At 41.9% G+C, this 15,206-nt stretch overlaps 1 protein-coding gene across 8 annotated transcripts; it reads right to left on the bottom strand.

The window, feature by feature from the left end:
* Positions 1-1,585: 1,585 nt before the first annotated feature.
* Positions 1,586-12,868, bottom strand: g6pd (glucose-6-phosphate dehydrogenase). Of its 8 annotated transcripts, none has more exons than XM_031793972.1 (14): positions 12,712-12,826; positions 11,893-11,931; positions 10,863-10,984; positions 7,163-7,200; positions 6,958-7,066; positions 6,631-6,848; positions 6,236-6,397; positions 6,003-6,128; positions 5,794-5,887; positions 5,412-5,598; positions 4,211-4,446; positions 3,988-4,064; positions 3,352-3,444; positions 1,586-3,250 (listed from the first exon to the last, which is right to left on the bottom strand). In XM_031793972.1, exons 1-14 carry the CDS (start codon positions 12,731-12,733, stop codon positions 3,160-3,162), a joined length of 1,614 nt encoding a protein of 537 aa, XP_031649832.1. In that variant the 5' UTR covers positions 12,734-12,826; the 3' UTR covers positions 1,586-3,159. The 8 variants fall into 8 exon arrangements, with proteins under 8 accessions (XP_031649832.1, XP_031649834.1, XP_031649836.1 ...); XM_031793974.1 differs by lacking the exon at positions 12,712-12,826 and adding an exon at positions 12,526-12,665; XM_031793973.1 differs by having other exon boundaries at positions 1,588-3,250; positions 6,236-6,394; positions 12,712-12,748.
* Between the last annotated feature and the right edge of the window lie 2,338 nt (positions 12,869-15,206).

Below are 15,206 nucleotides of genomic sequence, written 5' to 3'. Positions count from 1 at the left end.
ATGTGGTCTGATGAGACAAATATAGAGCTTTCTGGTCTAAACTCCACTCGCCGTTTTTTTGGAGGAAGAAGAGTTTTAGATTCCATCTCTCACAGATGATAAAAATTACAGACCTCTACATGCTTTGTAAGTGGGAAAACCGGCAAAATCGGCAGTGTATCAAATACTTGTTCTCCCCACTGTATACACACACACACACAGTGCCTTCGGAAAGTATTCAGAACCCTTTACCTTTTCTACATTTTGTTAGGTTATTCATTTATTTTTTACCTCAATGTACACGTTTAGATTTTTTGGCTAATTTATAAAAACTGAAAGATTACATTTAGATAAGTATTCAGACCCTTTACTCAGTACTTTGTTGAAGCACTTTTGGCAGTGATTACAGCCTCGAGTGTTCTTGAGTATGATGCTACAAGCTGGCCACACCTGTATTTGGGGAGTTTCTCCCATTCTTTGCTGCAGATCCACTCAAGCTCTGTCGGGTTGGATGGGGAGCGTCGCTGCACAGCTATTTTCAGGTCTCCAGAGATGTTTGATCGGGTATAAGTCCGGACTCAGAGACTTGTTCCGATGCCACTCCTGCGTTGTCTTGGCTGTGTGCTTAGGGCCTGTTGGAAGGTGAACCTTCACCCCGGTCGGAGGTCCTGAGCGCTCTAGAGCAGGTTTATCAAGGATCTCTATACTTTGCTTCGTTCATCTTTCCCTCGATCTTGACTAGTCTCCCAGTCCTTGCCGCTGAAAAACATCCCCACAGCATGATAACGCCACCACCATACTTCACTGTAGGGATGGTGCCAGGTTTCCTCCAGATGTGTCGCTTGGCTTTCAAGCCAAAGAGTTCAAGCTTGGTTTCATCAGAGCAGAGAATCTTGTTTCTCATGGTCTGAGAGTTCTTTAGGTGCCTTTTAGCAAATTCCAAGCGGGCTATCATGTGCCTTTTTACTGAGGAGTGTCTTCTGTCTGGCCACTCTACTATAAAGGCTTAATTAGTGGAGTGTTTCAGAGATGGTTGTCCTTCTGGAAGGTTCTCCCATCTCCACAAAGGAACTCTGGAGCTCTGTCAGAGTGACCATCGGGTTCTTGGTCACCTCCCTGACCAAGGCCCTTCCCCTGATAGCTCAGTTTGGCCAGGCAGCCAGCTGTAGGAAGAGTTGGTGATTCCAAACTTCTTCTATTTAAGAATGATGGATGCCACAGTGTTCTTGGGGACCTTCAAATGCTGCAGACATTTTTTGGTACCCTTCCCCAGATCTGTGCCTCGACAAAAATCCTTTCTGTTTGAGCTCTACGGAATTGCCTCGACAATTCCTTCAAGCTCATGGCTTGGTTTTTGCTCTGACATGCACTGTCGAAGTTGTCATCAAAGTGTTTGAAGAATCTCAAAATATTTGTTTACACTTTTGTTGACTACATGATTCCATATATTATTTCTTAGTTTTGCTGTCTTCACTATTATTGTACAATGTAGAAAAGTGAAAAGAAACCTTGGAATGAGTAGGTGTCCAAACGTGACTGTGTGTGTACACACACACACAGACCAACCCCTTAACACAAAATACCTGTATCAATTGAGAATGCACACTGAAGAAATTACTGGTTTATTGCAAGTTTGGAAATATAACATGAATGTTCGGTCTATAGCAATAAAGTACGTCATTATAAAGATGGCATCATATGTTGACCCTGTGACAGACTTTGTTTCTAAACAAACCTCAGTAACTTAATAGGCCTGAAAATGTAAACAAAAAGGAATGAAAGTCACAGCTCTTTTCTTGGAATTAAGCACACTAAAGCCTTGTTCTTGTACAATTTTGCTTTGTAAGAAATTGGAGAGGAAACTGCCTGCAGAAAATATTGACCCCTGCATTCAACCACCATGCTTTAAACCCACTTCAACACAATTATTATGCAATCATGATTTTGCTTGGTCCAAAATAGCATAAGAAAAACAAAAAGATTACATTAATAGAAAAAACCTTAATCTGTTAAAGGGAAACTTTGGGATTTTGGCAATGAGGCACTTTATTTACTTCCCCAGAGTCAGATGGACTCATGGATTCCATGTGTGTCTGTGTCCAGTATGAAGGACGTTCGAGGTAGTCGGGCAAGCAAATGTTAACTAAGGTTAGCGCAATGATAAAGTCTATAGGTATCTACTAGCATAATAGCAGATAGTTGATCCTGCTAGTAGCATATGCTTGTCTCAAAGATTAAGCCATGCCAGTCTTTCATGCGAACACTACAGTAGTTAACAGGGTCTCACGAAGCAACCTCTAACTTCCTTCATACTGAACACAGACATAACGGTATCCACAAGTTTTGGCCTCATTGCCAAAATCACAAAGTACCCCTTTAATACAGGTGATAATAGCAGAGGATAGTAGACATTCATTGTAATTCCCACCATTAAAACAGGTTAATCCATGTTTTGTTCTCAGTCTCCATGTAAAAACACCCAGGTCTAACTTTTGGTAGCTATGATCACTAGCTGATCACAGAGCTGTAGAATGTTTTGTCTAAGAGTAGCCTAATTCTGTTTCTCTCCCTTCTGCCTGAAGTGTGTACTGAAGAAAGTGGAAACCTCTCCAGCCCATGCTTACACCCATTCAATGGAATCAGTCCTATTCTCTACCATTCCGAAGTTTGCACTTGTACCCCAGTCCGAAGTTTGCACTTGTACCCCCCCCCCCTTATGGGATAGACTGGTGTGATGAGTATGTTGGAAGTAAGTGCACTCTCCTGGGTGAAGGGTAGAGAATCGGATCGCAACCACAGCTTCTGAATCCATGATGAAATGGATTTGGGCTAGTGTTCAGAATTGAAACAGAATTCTGAAACAGAATTGGGCTAGTGTTCGCTCACTCTTCCCTTGTTCCCCAGTGGTTAGGCACCTCCTCCCTCCCTAGTTAAGACCTGACAGATACAAGTGACACCAGAGCATTAATGTAGTACCTGAGACCTAGGCTATGCTCCAATACTATTAAATAGCTTCCTTTCCATATTTCCTAGTCTTTCTTGGCGGTTGCCGTGACAGGTCTGGAAAGGAAAGAGCAATAGTAGAAACCACCAGACCCAAAGACATTCAAACATATTGCAACGTAACGCTACTCATTTACCCCACCCTGCCTCCTTTCTCTACCCATCCCTCTTCCTCTCTCACAGTCGGTGGGGGTTGACCCATTTGTATGTTCCTTCGTAACGGAAACCGACCCTCTTTGAGAGCTCGTCCGCTTCCGTTGGACCCCGGCTAGGAAGGAAAGGAACAAATCCATCACAAAAATAACAATATCCCTGACAAATGACATGACATGAGATGTCAGTTGTTAAACTGTGACTGGTAAATCTTACCTTCCATATTTGTAGGGTGTGGGGGGAGTCTTCTCATTCTCTATCTGATGAAGGAGAGGCGTAAAGATCCTCCAGGCTTCCCTCAGCTCATCACTAAGAGAAAATATAATGTAAGGGACAGTACCACATACAGTAATGCAGCCAATGGGAGAAGCAACCTTATGGCACTATGTAGTGGACAGAATAATGCATGTTAGGCTTGGGCGATATACTGTATACCGGGGTATTTCAAAATGCCGATGGTATGATTTTCTGAGGGAGAGCGGCTTGGTCTAATCCAATCGTTGCAGCAGGCTCAGCCGATACCCCGCCCGTTTTCTTAAGACCTAGACAATAGTTGTTCGGATCACACAGCGCTTCACACGGTTTGAGTGAAAGAGATATATTTTTGTAATTCTGTCAATTATAAAATACGAAATATGAAAATTCGCCATATCTGCTACGATACTCCTTTTGTCCGAGTACTCTGCACACTCCTACCTGGGAGTGCACCCCCCTCCAGTAATACTATAATATGGTACAGAAACAGGGTGGGAACTCTGGATACGGCCCAACCCTAATGCATGTCCATGGTCTTATTTACATAACACAAAACATTATGGCAACAGAGGGAACTGCCGAGACAGACGGACTGACCTTCTGACAAAGTGCATCTGGCTGCCACAGAAGACGTCCAGGATGAGACGCTCGTAGGCGTCTGGCAACTTCACATCCTGAGGAGAGAAGATTACAGTGAAAATGGAGCAAATAACATTTGTGTCTGCATATGGGTTGCTAAAATTGGAGAGTGTGGCAAGGTAGTGTGTGTGGGTGTCCCTTTTCTAGGAATGATTGGGTGTGTTCTCATTCAGTATCTCACCTTGTATCTGCTCTTGTAGGTGAGGTCTAGCTCCGTCTCCTCGGGGTGGAAGTACACTCCTGGTTTCTTGCTCATCATCTTGGCGTAGACGGCCTCGTTGGGCTGCACGCGCACCACCAGCTCATTCCTACGACACTGCGCGCCAAAGATGTCCCCCGGGACGTCGGTGAACTGCAACCGGACCTCTGCTTTCCGCTCATTCAGGGCTTTGCCGCAACGCAGGATGAAGGGAACACCTTTTGGATGAACAAATAGTTATTTAAAAAATGTCCAATGCAGCCGTTTTTATCTCTATCAAATCATTTCTGGGTAACAATTAAGTACCTTACTGTTATTTTAATTGAAAACAATGGTAAAAAAAAAAAGCTTCTTAGAAAAGAGCAATTTCTCAAGCAAGAATTTTGCGAATACTGTCAGAGGGGTTTGAGCTAGGAGGGGAAAACTGAAAATGTGTTGTTATTGGCAGAGAGGTTTCAAACTCTTTATTATTGGTCTAACTCATTTACCACATGGTGATGTGACCATGGAAGTCCAAAACTACCTCCCACCAAAACAGGCTGAAATCTCCTCAAATAGCTCTTATACTAAGGGCATTATCATAACTTTCACAATTTTATTTGAACCTCCATGTGGAAATACAGTACCAATCAAGTTTGGACACCTACTCATTCCAGGTTTTTTTTTAAACTATTTTCCACATTGTACAATAATAGTGAAGACATCCATCAAAACTATGAAATAACACATATGGATTCATGTAGTAACCAAAAAAAAAGTGTTCAACAAATGAAAATATATTTGAGATTCTTCAAAGTAGCCATCCTTTGTCTTGATGACAGCTTTGCACTCTTGGCATTCTCTCAACCAGCTTAATGAGGTAGTCACCTGGAACACATTTCGATTAACAGGTGTGCCTTGTTAAAAGTTAATTTATGGATTTTCTTTCCTTCTTAATGCGTTTGTGAAAAGCTGTCATCAAGGCAAAGGATGGCTACTTTGAAGAATCTAGCTATATTTAGATTTGTTTAACACTTTTGGCTACTACATGATTCCAAACCTTTGACTGGTACAGTACAGATAAAACGTTTTTCACTGCACTGGGCCGTTAAGAGTTATCACTGAGTAGTGAGCTGGTTTGACCAGACAGTGAAAGCACAACAAGCAACACCATGCGATGGAGAGAGAAAGCAGAGGTTCTCACCATCCCAGCGCTCGTTGTGCACGTAGAGCACAGCTGTGGCAAAGGTGGCCTGGGTGGAGCCTTTGGGGACAGTGGGGTCATCAAGGTAACCCAGCTTGGCGTCCCCTTCTCCCTCTGGGTCGCCCACGTACTGCCCCAACACCACATCTGACATGGTAATGGGGGCGATGCACTTCAGCACCTTCACCTGCAGGGGGAGACAGTGGTCAGGGAGAGTAAGTAAGAAGTGATGGGTTTGAAGACCAATTGTTGATTCCGTTGTTTTTTTTGTTTGTTTTTTTACTTATAAAGATGATATCAGTAGTTTTCTAGAGGAGCCAATGGTAAAGTCAAGTAGAGATGTGTTTTGGGCTTTAAACAGGTTGTGCCCATGTTACTGTACCTTTTCATCCCTGACATCATCAGAGCTGGTGGAGGCCGGCTTCTCCATGGCAACCAGAGAGAGCATCTGGAGCAAGTGGTTCTGCATGACATCACTAAAGAAAATACGGAATTGGTGGTGAGAAGTTAGACGGACTAGTAGAAGATGGCAAGAATAAATGCCTTCATTGAGGTTTTGATAACATTATGCACGAAGGCAATTCCCCCTACCGGATAATGCCAAAGTCATCAAAGTAGCCGCCTCGGCCCTGGGTGCCGAAGGGTTCTTTGAAGGTGAGGACCACACATGCTATGCTGTCCCTGTTCCAGATGGGCCCAAAGATCCGGTTCCCAAACCTGGAACATTTACCACCGTTTAACCTCAGACTTATTGATGACATGGACATAGCTGAGAGACACAGCTGTCTGTGACAAGGTTTATTCATGTTCTCTCATCTCTGTACCTGAGGACCATGAGATTCTGCACCATCTCCTTGCCCAGGTAGTGGTCTATGCGGTAGATCTGATCCTCAGTAAACAGGGAGGAGAGGTGGGTGGACAGCTCCTCAGAGCTCTGCAGGTCACGACCAAACGGCTTCTCCACAATCACCCTGTTCCAGCCCCTACTAAACACACACAGATAGGGAGGGAAGTTCAGCCTGTTTTGGTTATTTAACAGCAGAAGAGAGGAACTTTAATCTCATGACCAACCTTTCCCAGACAATACCAATTACATATACAGCAAGTGGATTAAATATGACCAGGCCTGTCCCAGTCCCTACCAATAGAGAATGATTCAGAGGAGAGGGAGTCCGAGACAGACCGTCAGAACTACAGTAGACATAACAGGCTCACTGACTTGGTGCTCATGCAGTGGTGCTTAATGTTCTTGGTGACATCGTGGTAGATGCTGGGCGGCAGGGCCAGGTAGAAGAGGCGGTTGGCCTCACCACCCCCGGGCAGGGACAGCAGGTGGGTGTGGAGGTTGGAGAAGGCACTCTCATCCGCATACTTCCCACTGACATAAGAGTTACGGCTGAAGAACACAGACAACCGCTCAGCCTCAGAGTCTGCCACCTGGGACCACAGAGAGATAGGAATGTCATTGGTGTTTAGCACAAACACAAATGCATTAACTGTGGGTCCTTGTGTAATGCTAGATGGTGTGTTAATGGGAAAGTCTTACCTTCAGATAGGGCATGCAGGCAGTTTTGATGGCATCCACTGTGAGGTCAGAGCGGGCAAAGCCCACAAAGTGAGTCTGTTCAGGAAGGAGCCCATCTCTAAACAACCACCTGAGTGAGACGGGGGACGGGGGGGAAATAGAGAAAGGCTCATAATTAGTCTTATTACGTGACACCTCACAACTGCCCTGGGCTACACATACTCACCATAAAGTTGGGTAGATTTTCTTTTTGGCTAGATCCCCCTACAGAGCATTGTAAAACACAGATTAGTCACCTCTAAAATGTTAGTTGAAACAGAGGCCCCTGGCCTATATAGCCTAGTGGCACTACAAGACAGTTCATTCAAGGTCTGTCAGTGTGGCGATTACTAGTACAGTAAACAAGGCTATAAATAAAAGGGTTCCTTACTTGATACTACTGCTGTTTGCAGTTTGGACAGTTACTAGTAGGCTGTAGTGGCCTATTTAGGATTTATGCAATAGCAGTAATCCAACTGGGAGCACTGCTTACTACAGAGAGGCAGCAGCAGCGACACAGCCTGAGGAAAACTGGCAGAGTACAAAGCCAAAGAATATTCTGAAGGCAATAACCCTTACGAAAGCTGGTATGGAATAAATGAGAGATTACCTATCACCACAGAGCATAATAAATAAATACAACTATAGATGACAGAGCTACACTGTTAAACATCAATACAGGAACAATAACTGAGGAACACAAAAAAATATATATAATTCTAACAAAGCATTCCTCACTAGTTTCAGCACCACTATTCCACAGGTCCCTCAGTAATGTTTTCCAGCGAATGCTGGGTTATCTGATGTTTGTCACTTCAGGAAATGCTTCAAAAATAAATCATTCATCCAAATGGCTTTATTGACTGTTCTTTGTGAGCTTATCTGTCTCCTATTCCAGTGAGGTGTGTTGGCTGGCTGTGTAATACTGAATCATTTGCTTAGTGTGCCTTTAAAATTACACATTGAGTTACACCTTTAAACTTGATATGCTATGAAATGCTGGCCTACTGTCCCGCCTCAGCTGAGAGAAAAATGCAAATGTGGGGTGACTCGGCAAACATCTCTTTTCACTGTTCCGTTCATGATGAGGCATGAACACCGATCCCACTATATTCCTGTCTCTCCCTTTCACAAAAGTACTCTCTCACACACACACCATCTCAATTACAACGTTTCCATCCACAGTTTTTATGCAAGTCATACCATAAAAAATATTATCACCACTGCTGTGACGAAAACAGGACGTTTCCGTACAATTGTATAAATGTCGACAGATATTTATTTTTTTCCAACATGGTGGGATCTTGCTGTTAATGATGCAAGAAATGGTTGTGGAAACGTGTTTATGCACAAATATTGATATAATAACCATCATATCGAAGTAAACTTGGAGTCACGTGATGAAACATAAGCCTTATTAGATAGCCTAGTTTCTCTCACCATGACTGTTTTCATTGCTTCAGTGAAGTGAACATTGAGATTACCTTCAATAATTGGAAATGTGACCATGTTCCTGTGCCATGTATCAACAGATGAATATTTGGCCTACAATCTTACATCACCATTAGGCGAAGTACCATCCGGCAAGCCTGTATGGTGCCTTGTACCAAGGTAATCGTGCAATATTTACTGAACCCTTTCATTGGCACAGCAACTGCAATGAGGCCATGTTGAGTGAGGTGGTGTGCACGTGCAAAACCAGCTGGTGATTGGTTTAGCTGGTGATTGGTTTGTGCTTGTGGAGTGACAAGGACAGACTGCAGCATTGGAAACAAAGCATATTTTACAGTAGCCTATGCATAGCCTTTTGTAGTACAATCACTGTTCCTAAAAACCACAGCTCTGCCTTAGCATTACCCTTCCCCCATCCTGATTCCAGACTTGCCTCTATTGCTATGACAGGAAACTGCTGACAGACAGTGACACTGCACTATTCAGCCCTCGTTCCACTCCTTTCAAACAAAAGTAAATAGAGCAGGACAAAGTAGATGGAAGAGAAGTGGGTGGAATCATTTTTTAAAAATCAGAACTACTCTCCCACACTTTATCAGCAACTAGGCACATCTTACAAGTCAGCAGAGAACAAGGAAACAGGAAATAAACCGGGTAGGCCTAGAGAGGGTGTCATTCCTAGAGAAGGAAATAGTAGAAGAAAATGCAACTTCGGAGTGACTGGACTTAGTCACTGGATTGATAATCTTAGTAGGTATTGAAAGGAGAATAAATTATTATAGGCTGTGGGAAATATGAAATTCTGGCTCGTTAAACTCGCTCTAAATGACTGGGGTATCTTGGTCATTATGCTGAGCTCTCAAAACAATTGGTCAACAAAAGATCCGTTCTTACACCATGATTGGCCAACAAACTGTCCGTGACCAAATGATTGCCTAACAATTGGTCTGAGCTGACCATGATTGGCTAACAAACAGCCTGTGTCCAAATCATAACCAACAATCAGGAACCTTGATATGTTCTCTGTATCAAGGCCAGACTACAGAAAGCCCAAGTGATTCTGGGGTTGCTTAGTTACACAAGCGCTGTTGTGTCTCAATGAAATTTAGACATTTCCTCAAAACAGTCATGTGCAACCTCTTTTCCGCAAAAAATTTTCAACACACACTTTCTCACAAAATGTGTTTCCTTCTATGTCCACCTAAAATCTAGTATAAAGTGTTTATAAAATAGTTATAACAGATTCTGCAGTTTGGTAGCCTACATTTAGTAAATAGTTTGGCAAATCTAAGGCACTGGATTAATCTGGCCTTCCTCATTAACCAACCTTTTTATGCGAGTAAAGTACATGTCGGATAATTATTTATTTTTTTAATTAAAAGTAATGACAAGCCTGATGGTAACAGAAAATTTTGCCGTAAACTTTCCAAATGTCGACAAAACAACACGCTACACAAGGTGGGATATTTCTGTGTCGGTCAAATTAATATTGCGAGAAATGTTGGTGGAAACACTTTTACACACAAACATTGATATAACAACCATCATATGGAAGTAAGCTTGGAGTCCCGCGATGACATGTTGTGTGGTCCTCCCACTACAACTCATCAGGAAAGCATGCAGTTTATTAGGCTACTGATGAAATAAGTGATGAACTTCACAGGGTGGTGAAAGTGCAAGGTGATGAGCTTGATGCTCCTTTTCAATAAATATCGAGGATCTTATTCTGATAATCGATGCTCGGCTGCCATGACATATAAAAAATAATATTGCTCTTTTGTCCATAATAACCTCATCATGTAGGCTATACATGTACTCCAGCCAACAGAGTGCAGATAGCACTGTTGGCTAGAGCGCATGTGCAAATATCAGAGTCGGCACATTCTCTATATACAGTAACAAAACCAATTCGGTGAGAAAACCACCAGTAGAGTTGAAAATGCGTTGGAAACCTCTAACTTTATTTATTTGGTACATGGGAATTTAACCGCTAAATTTATTTTTATGTGCACGTCGTCATCTCGCACAGCCTTTTATATGCAAAAATGACATTTTATGGAAACAACATTATGGAAAATACGCATATTGTTTTTATGCAGATTTTAGAATATTCGCATGAAAATCTGTCGCCAATATAATGGAAACCTAGCTAGAGAATGTATTACAGGTTTCATTTCATAATCCCTCATACATTTTCCGAGCATTTCATAAATGTCCATAAAAAGGTTAGATGTTCACAATCGGATTCACTTATTTGGTCAGTCACTCTCTCCAGTAGGCATCCAACACACACACTCACATCCATCATTCCATTTACTCAAACAACTTTTGTAACGATACAAAATCATTTTTGACAGTGCTTTGAAAGTCTAAACCGTGCAGGGTCATTGATCAAATTATCAAATAATCCCCCCCCCCCCCCCCCCCCCCCTCACCGATGCTCCCATGATGATGAAGATGTGAGCGTCGGACTGACGGAACTCCTCATCCTCATGCAGCTCCTTCCGCAGCTCTCCAAACACCTCGGACCGAGAGAGGGGAATGGAGCTCATTTTTCCTAGGCAAAGGTAAATGTCAAAAGACAAGTTATTATCGAGAACAGGATTGATTGGCCTAACATTTATGAGAACACCTGTAGGAGGAACACACACACACACACACACACACACACACACACACACAATACAGTACACTGTGATCTAGTTTAATAGCGTAGGCCTAGTGAAGGCGTGACTTCAAGTAAAAACTATTTGTTGAATATCATAACATTACGCAAATAGACTAGAGCACTGACTGACCATGATTCATACCAATGGAGTACAGACAGACACAACCACTTTCCAAACACAAAACAAGTTAAACACTGCTTTCAAACAATGAATTTTCTAGACATTCAGCGAAACCGCCTTGGGATAAATAGAGGAGGGTGGCACCAATAAGTGAAAGAACAATAGATTGTAACATTCTTAGTTGTACCTCCGTGTGTGCTATAGGCAGTAATATCGGACATAGAGGAACGGATATTTGGAAAATGTAGATCTACTTTCAGGAAGCACTTGTCGTTTTCTTTTCAGGACAACAGTTTTAGCCCGAAATATTTTTGACAAATGCCACTTTATTTGAAAAGGACACTTAAAAACACAGACTTTATAGAGTCTATAAAACCACCATAAACACAAATCATATGGTAAAGACATTACACCATTTTAGGCCAACCTTTTCTCATATGGCTGGTACGAAATCGAGACGTGTGCCACCTTCAAAAATAGTAATACTCTTATCTTAAAGACTTAAGTCCTTGTGTACCTCTTCTAAATCAAGATACATTGCTATAAATCGATGTTTTGTCACATAATATGTAAGTGGAATAGACTAAATAAGTCCACTTAGAAATACACAAAATCTACATGCAAGACGGCACAGTTACATCACTATTTCTGTAAGCGCTAGTAATCATAATCATACCAGGTCCTTGTTGTGCAATGGCACCACCGGCGGGTCTCTCTTGGGTCAGGGAGAGAGAGGACCCACAACAAGAGCAGGGAGAGATAATTAAACGGTCAATGTAATATTAGCTAGCTAGCTACAGTTTACAGAATGTGCACCTCTCTCGGGATAAGCATTCTCCACTTTGCAAACACAAATAGTCACAACACACCACCCACTCTAATGTTATTAGCAAAATCCTCCACCCAATCCCGTATTTAAAAGGGCTCAACCCATCTAGCCGTGCTGTGACCACAAATAACACGGGGTACGTTTAGCTAGCCAAGCTAGCTAACTTAGACGAATTTGCACCTGTACACGGAGACGTTAGGTTAGCTAGCTAGCAAACTAGCCACGCTCTGTACAAAAGATGTGGACCTAGGTTACCCACCAAAGTCACTATCTAACTATGAAATGACACGAGTCTCTTTAACAACAAAACACCAAACAGACGTTAGCTAAAACCTCCCAGCATCATATTCGTGGCTGTTTTGACAGAATGACAAGCATGCAGTCAGCAGCAAAATGACCCGTTAACGCGCGGCTAGCTGTCAATGTGTTCGTAGTAGGCAGAACAATACCTTTTTATTTTATTTTATAAACAACACTTACTTCCAGCCATTTCCAATTCAAACGATTCACTTTAACTGAGAATGTGGCGATTACAGCGCAAACCCCAACCGACACTTCTGTAAATCACCAGGCTACTTGCAGTGCATCTCGATCGCAGTTTCCTTCTTCCCTGTTAAAATGACACAACGGAATTCAGTGATTTTATTGGTTTAAAGAGAAACTCACCAGCGCTCGATGCACTTCCCATTACTGATGGCTTCAGTGACCGCACATTCCCAAAGACAAAAAATGGATGGGGTGGAGTTCTAGTGTGCACTCTTCAGAGAATAATACACCAATCGAAGTGAAGAACTAGCCCACTGACATGTACATTAAGTGGATCAGTAGTAGTAGGCTACTAGAGGCCAATACTGACTGGGATTATCAATACAGTCATGTATTAAACCGCATGAACGAACATGGAAGAGATACCAAAAGGCAAACACTTCAAATGCTAAGTACTAAAGGTCAACAGGTCATCATCTGGTATGGAAGATGTCCTTAGTCCATTATCTGAAAATACTTTATTTCAGAGGGGATTATTAGAACGGTGTATATGCTTATGCTTGGTTTAATTCTTCATGCTATTGTAGAGAACGGCGGTTCAGGGAAGCGAATCCGCGTCGCTGGTGGGGAAAAAAGAAAGCACCATATGCATCGCGCAAATAGGGTTAACACACTTGGTAGTAATTGTAACATAGCTCAAATAGCGAGGATAGCTACAATATATGCGACACACAGTACACAAAAAAAATTAAAGCAAAACAAATGTCGTTTGGGATGGTGAATTGTAAAGAATCTCACAAATTGAAATGTGTATTTCGGAGTGTGTAAAGCACTAGTGCCAATTCAGAAACGATCACACGTTCCTCTAATTGGGAACCTCTACAAAAGATCTTCAAAAGCCTCAACATTTTCAACTTCTTCCTTTTAATAAATAAATAATACAAAACATTCATTCGAACTGGGCAGTGTGCCATATTTCATAAATTCATGTGTTGTAATCAAAAAAGTGCATCATGGGGAGTCCACCTTCCAAGTCCACCTTCCTCCATGGATCCCATTGCTCAGCTGGCTGAGTCACAGCTATTCATCACCACTTTATCTCGGTCTACTGTCAAGCATTTGCCCGGAAGAGCGATTCTTCAGGAGAGAGCACCATATACACACACATACAACATAATTAGAACAATGTTGAGCAGAATAAAAGGCTATTGTGCACTGCAAGTGACCACAATGCTCTGTTCTGCACTTGCCTCCTAAAAAACAGTGCAGCATTAATATAGCCAAGCTGTGCGTAACAGCATGTATATACTGTAAAGTAGTTCATGTTCTTGTGCTGCAATATAAGACAATCAGTGTTTTGTCCTTTTGTCCTGGAGAGGAGAAAATAACTTCCAAATGGTCTCCAAATACTGTAAATGGAACAAACCCATGTACAAGACCCACAATAAGACTTCCAGAGCAGTGAAAAAGAGATGTATTTATTATCATTGTTATTACCATTGTGAAATAAACTAACCCTAATAAAATATTTCTTGACCGTTTAGAATGTCATGGTTAGGTACAGGTGTGAAATTACACACTTGCGCAGGGTCCACCACATTTCTACAGGCGAGAGAGTTCAGTAACAACCAGCACTGCCCCAGGGGTCACATGCACTGCCCCAGGGGTCACATGCAGACACAGCTTAGTGGGATGTGTCCTCAAAATACTACACGCAGAAATGTTATGTTAGGAAAAAACTGTGGCAATTATGTGGAACCTGCACACACATGGCTCTGTATATTGTACATGATTTATACTAAAGTACCTGGTTTCCTCCCATGTTGTGGCATGTGTAAGATAACTGGTTTCCCACCCTTATTCTTTTCTCCCACATCCAGGCAAGTCTTAGAGCCAGAGTTCTTGAGCTGATAAAATGCTTTTTGGCAGAATATAGATTTAAAAAGTAGATGATTAAAAACTGACAATCCACATTCTAATGAAAGTGAAATAAATTGAAGATAGACCTTGTGCAAGTACCATGTGACATTTTTGCAGCTTAGCTTCTCTTTACGTTTGAGGCTTTCTGAGATGTCACCATAATTTGTTCTGAGCGAAGAGGAAGAAGAAAAATAAAGCAAAGATTGCTGTGTCATTTTCGTTTTTTTGTTACGTACACCGAATAGCTGCAGTGAAATGTGTGTGTGTTTTTTTTACAGGGTCAGCCATAGTCAAATTAGGGTTAAAGGGCAATTCCACCACTTTTCGTCGTCATTTTCATTATCTCCAGCACAGTACGAGTGTCAACATATGTGAAATAGCACATTCCTAGAAAAAAATATAATGTGAAAAAGTTCTATCCATCATCAAAAGTTAACAGTGATTTTTTTTTTTTGGGGGGGTGAGCAAGAAAATACCCTCCCTTTTTTTGCTTTCAAACTTACCCTGTAATGTCATTTTTTTAGGACCTTTTTTCTTATCTTTTTACCCACAGATAATAGAAACGCACTGTTTTCACATAAGTAGATACTGGTTTGGTGCTGAAGATGAGGTTGTAAAGAGGCAGAATTGCCCTTTAAGTGCCTTGCTCAAGGACACGGCGACAGATTTTTCACCTTGACAACTCAGGTATTCAAACCTTTCGGTTACTGGCCCAACGCTCAAATTTGTCCATTATGTGAACAATAATGCACACT

The sequence above is a fragment of the Oncorhynchus kisutch genome, linkage group LG17 (assembly GCF_002021735.2).
Source record: "Oncorhynchus kisutch isolate 150728-3 linkage group LG17, Okis_V2, whole genome shotgun sequence".
NCBI lineage: Eukaryota > Metazoa > Chordata > Actinopteri > Salmoniformes > Salmonidae > Oncorhynchus > Oncorhynchus kisutch.
The sequence above is the reverse complement of the archived record's forward strand: the minus strand, read 5'-3'. Positions and strand labels throughout refer to the sequence as shown.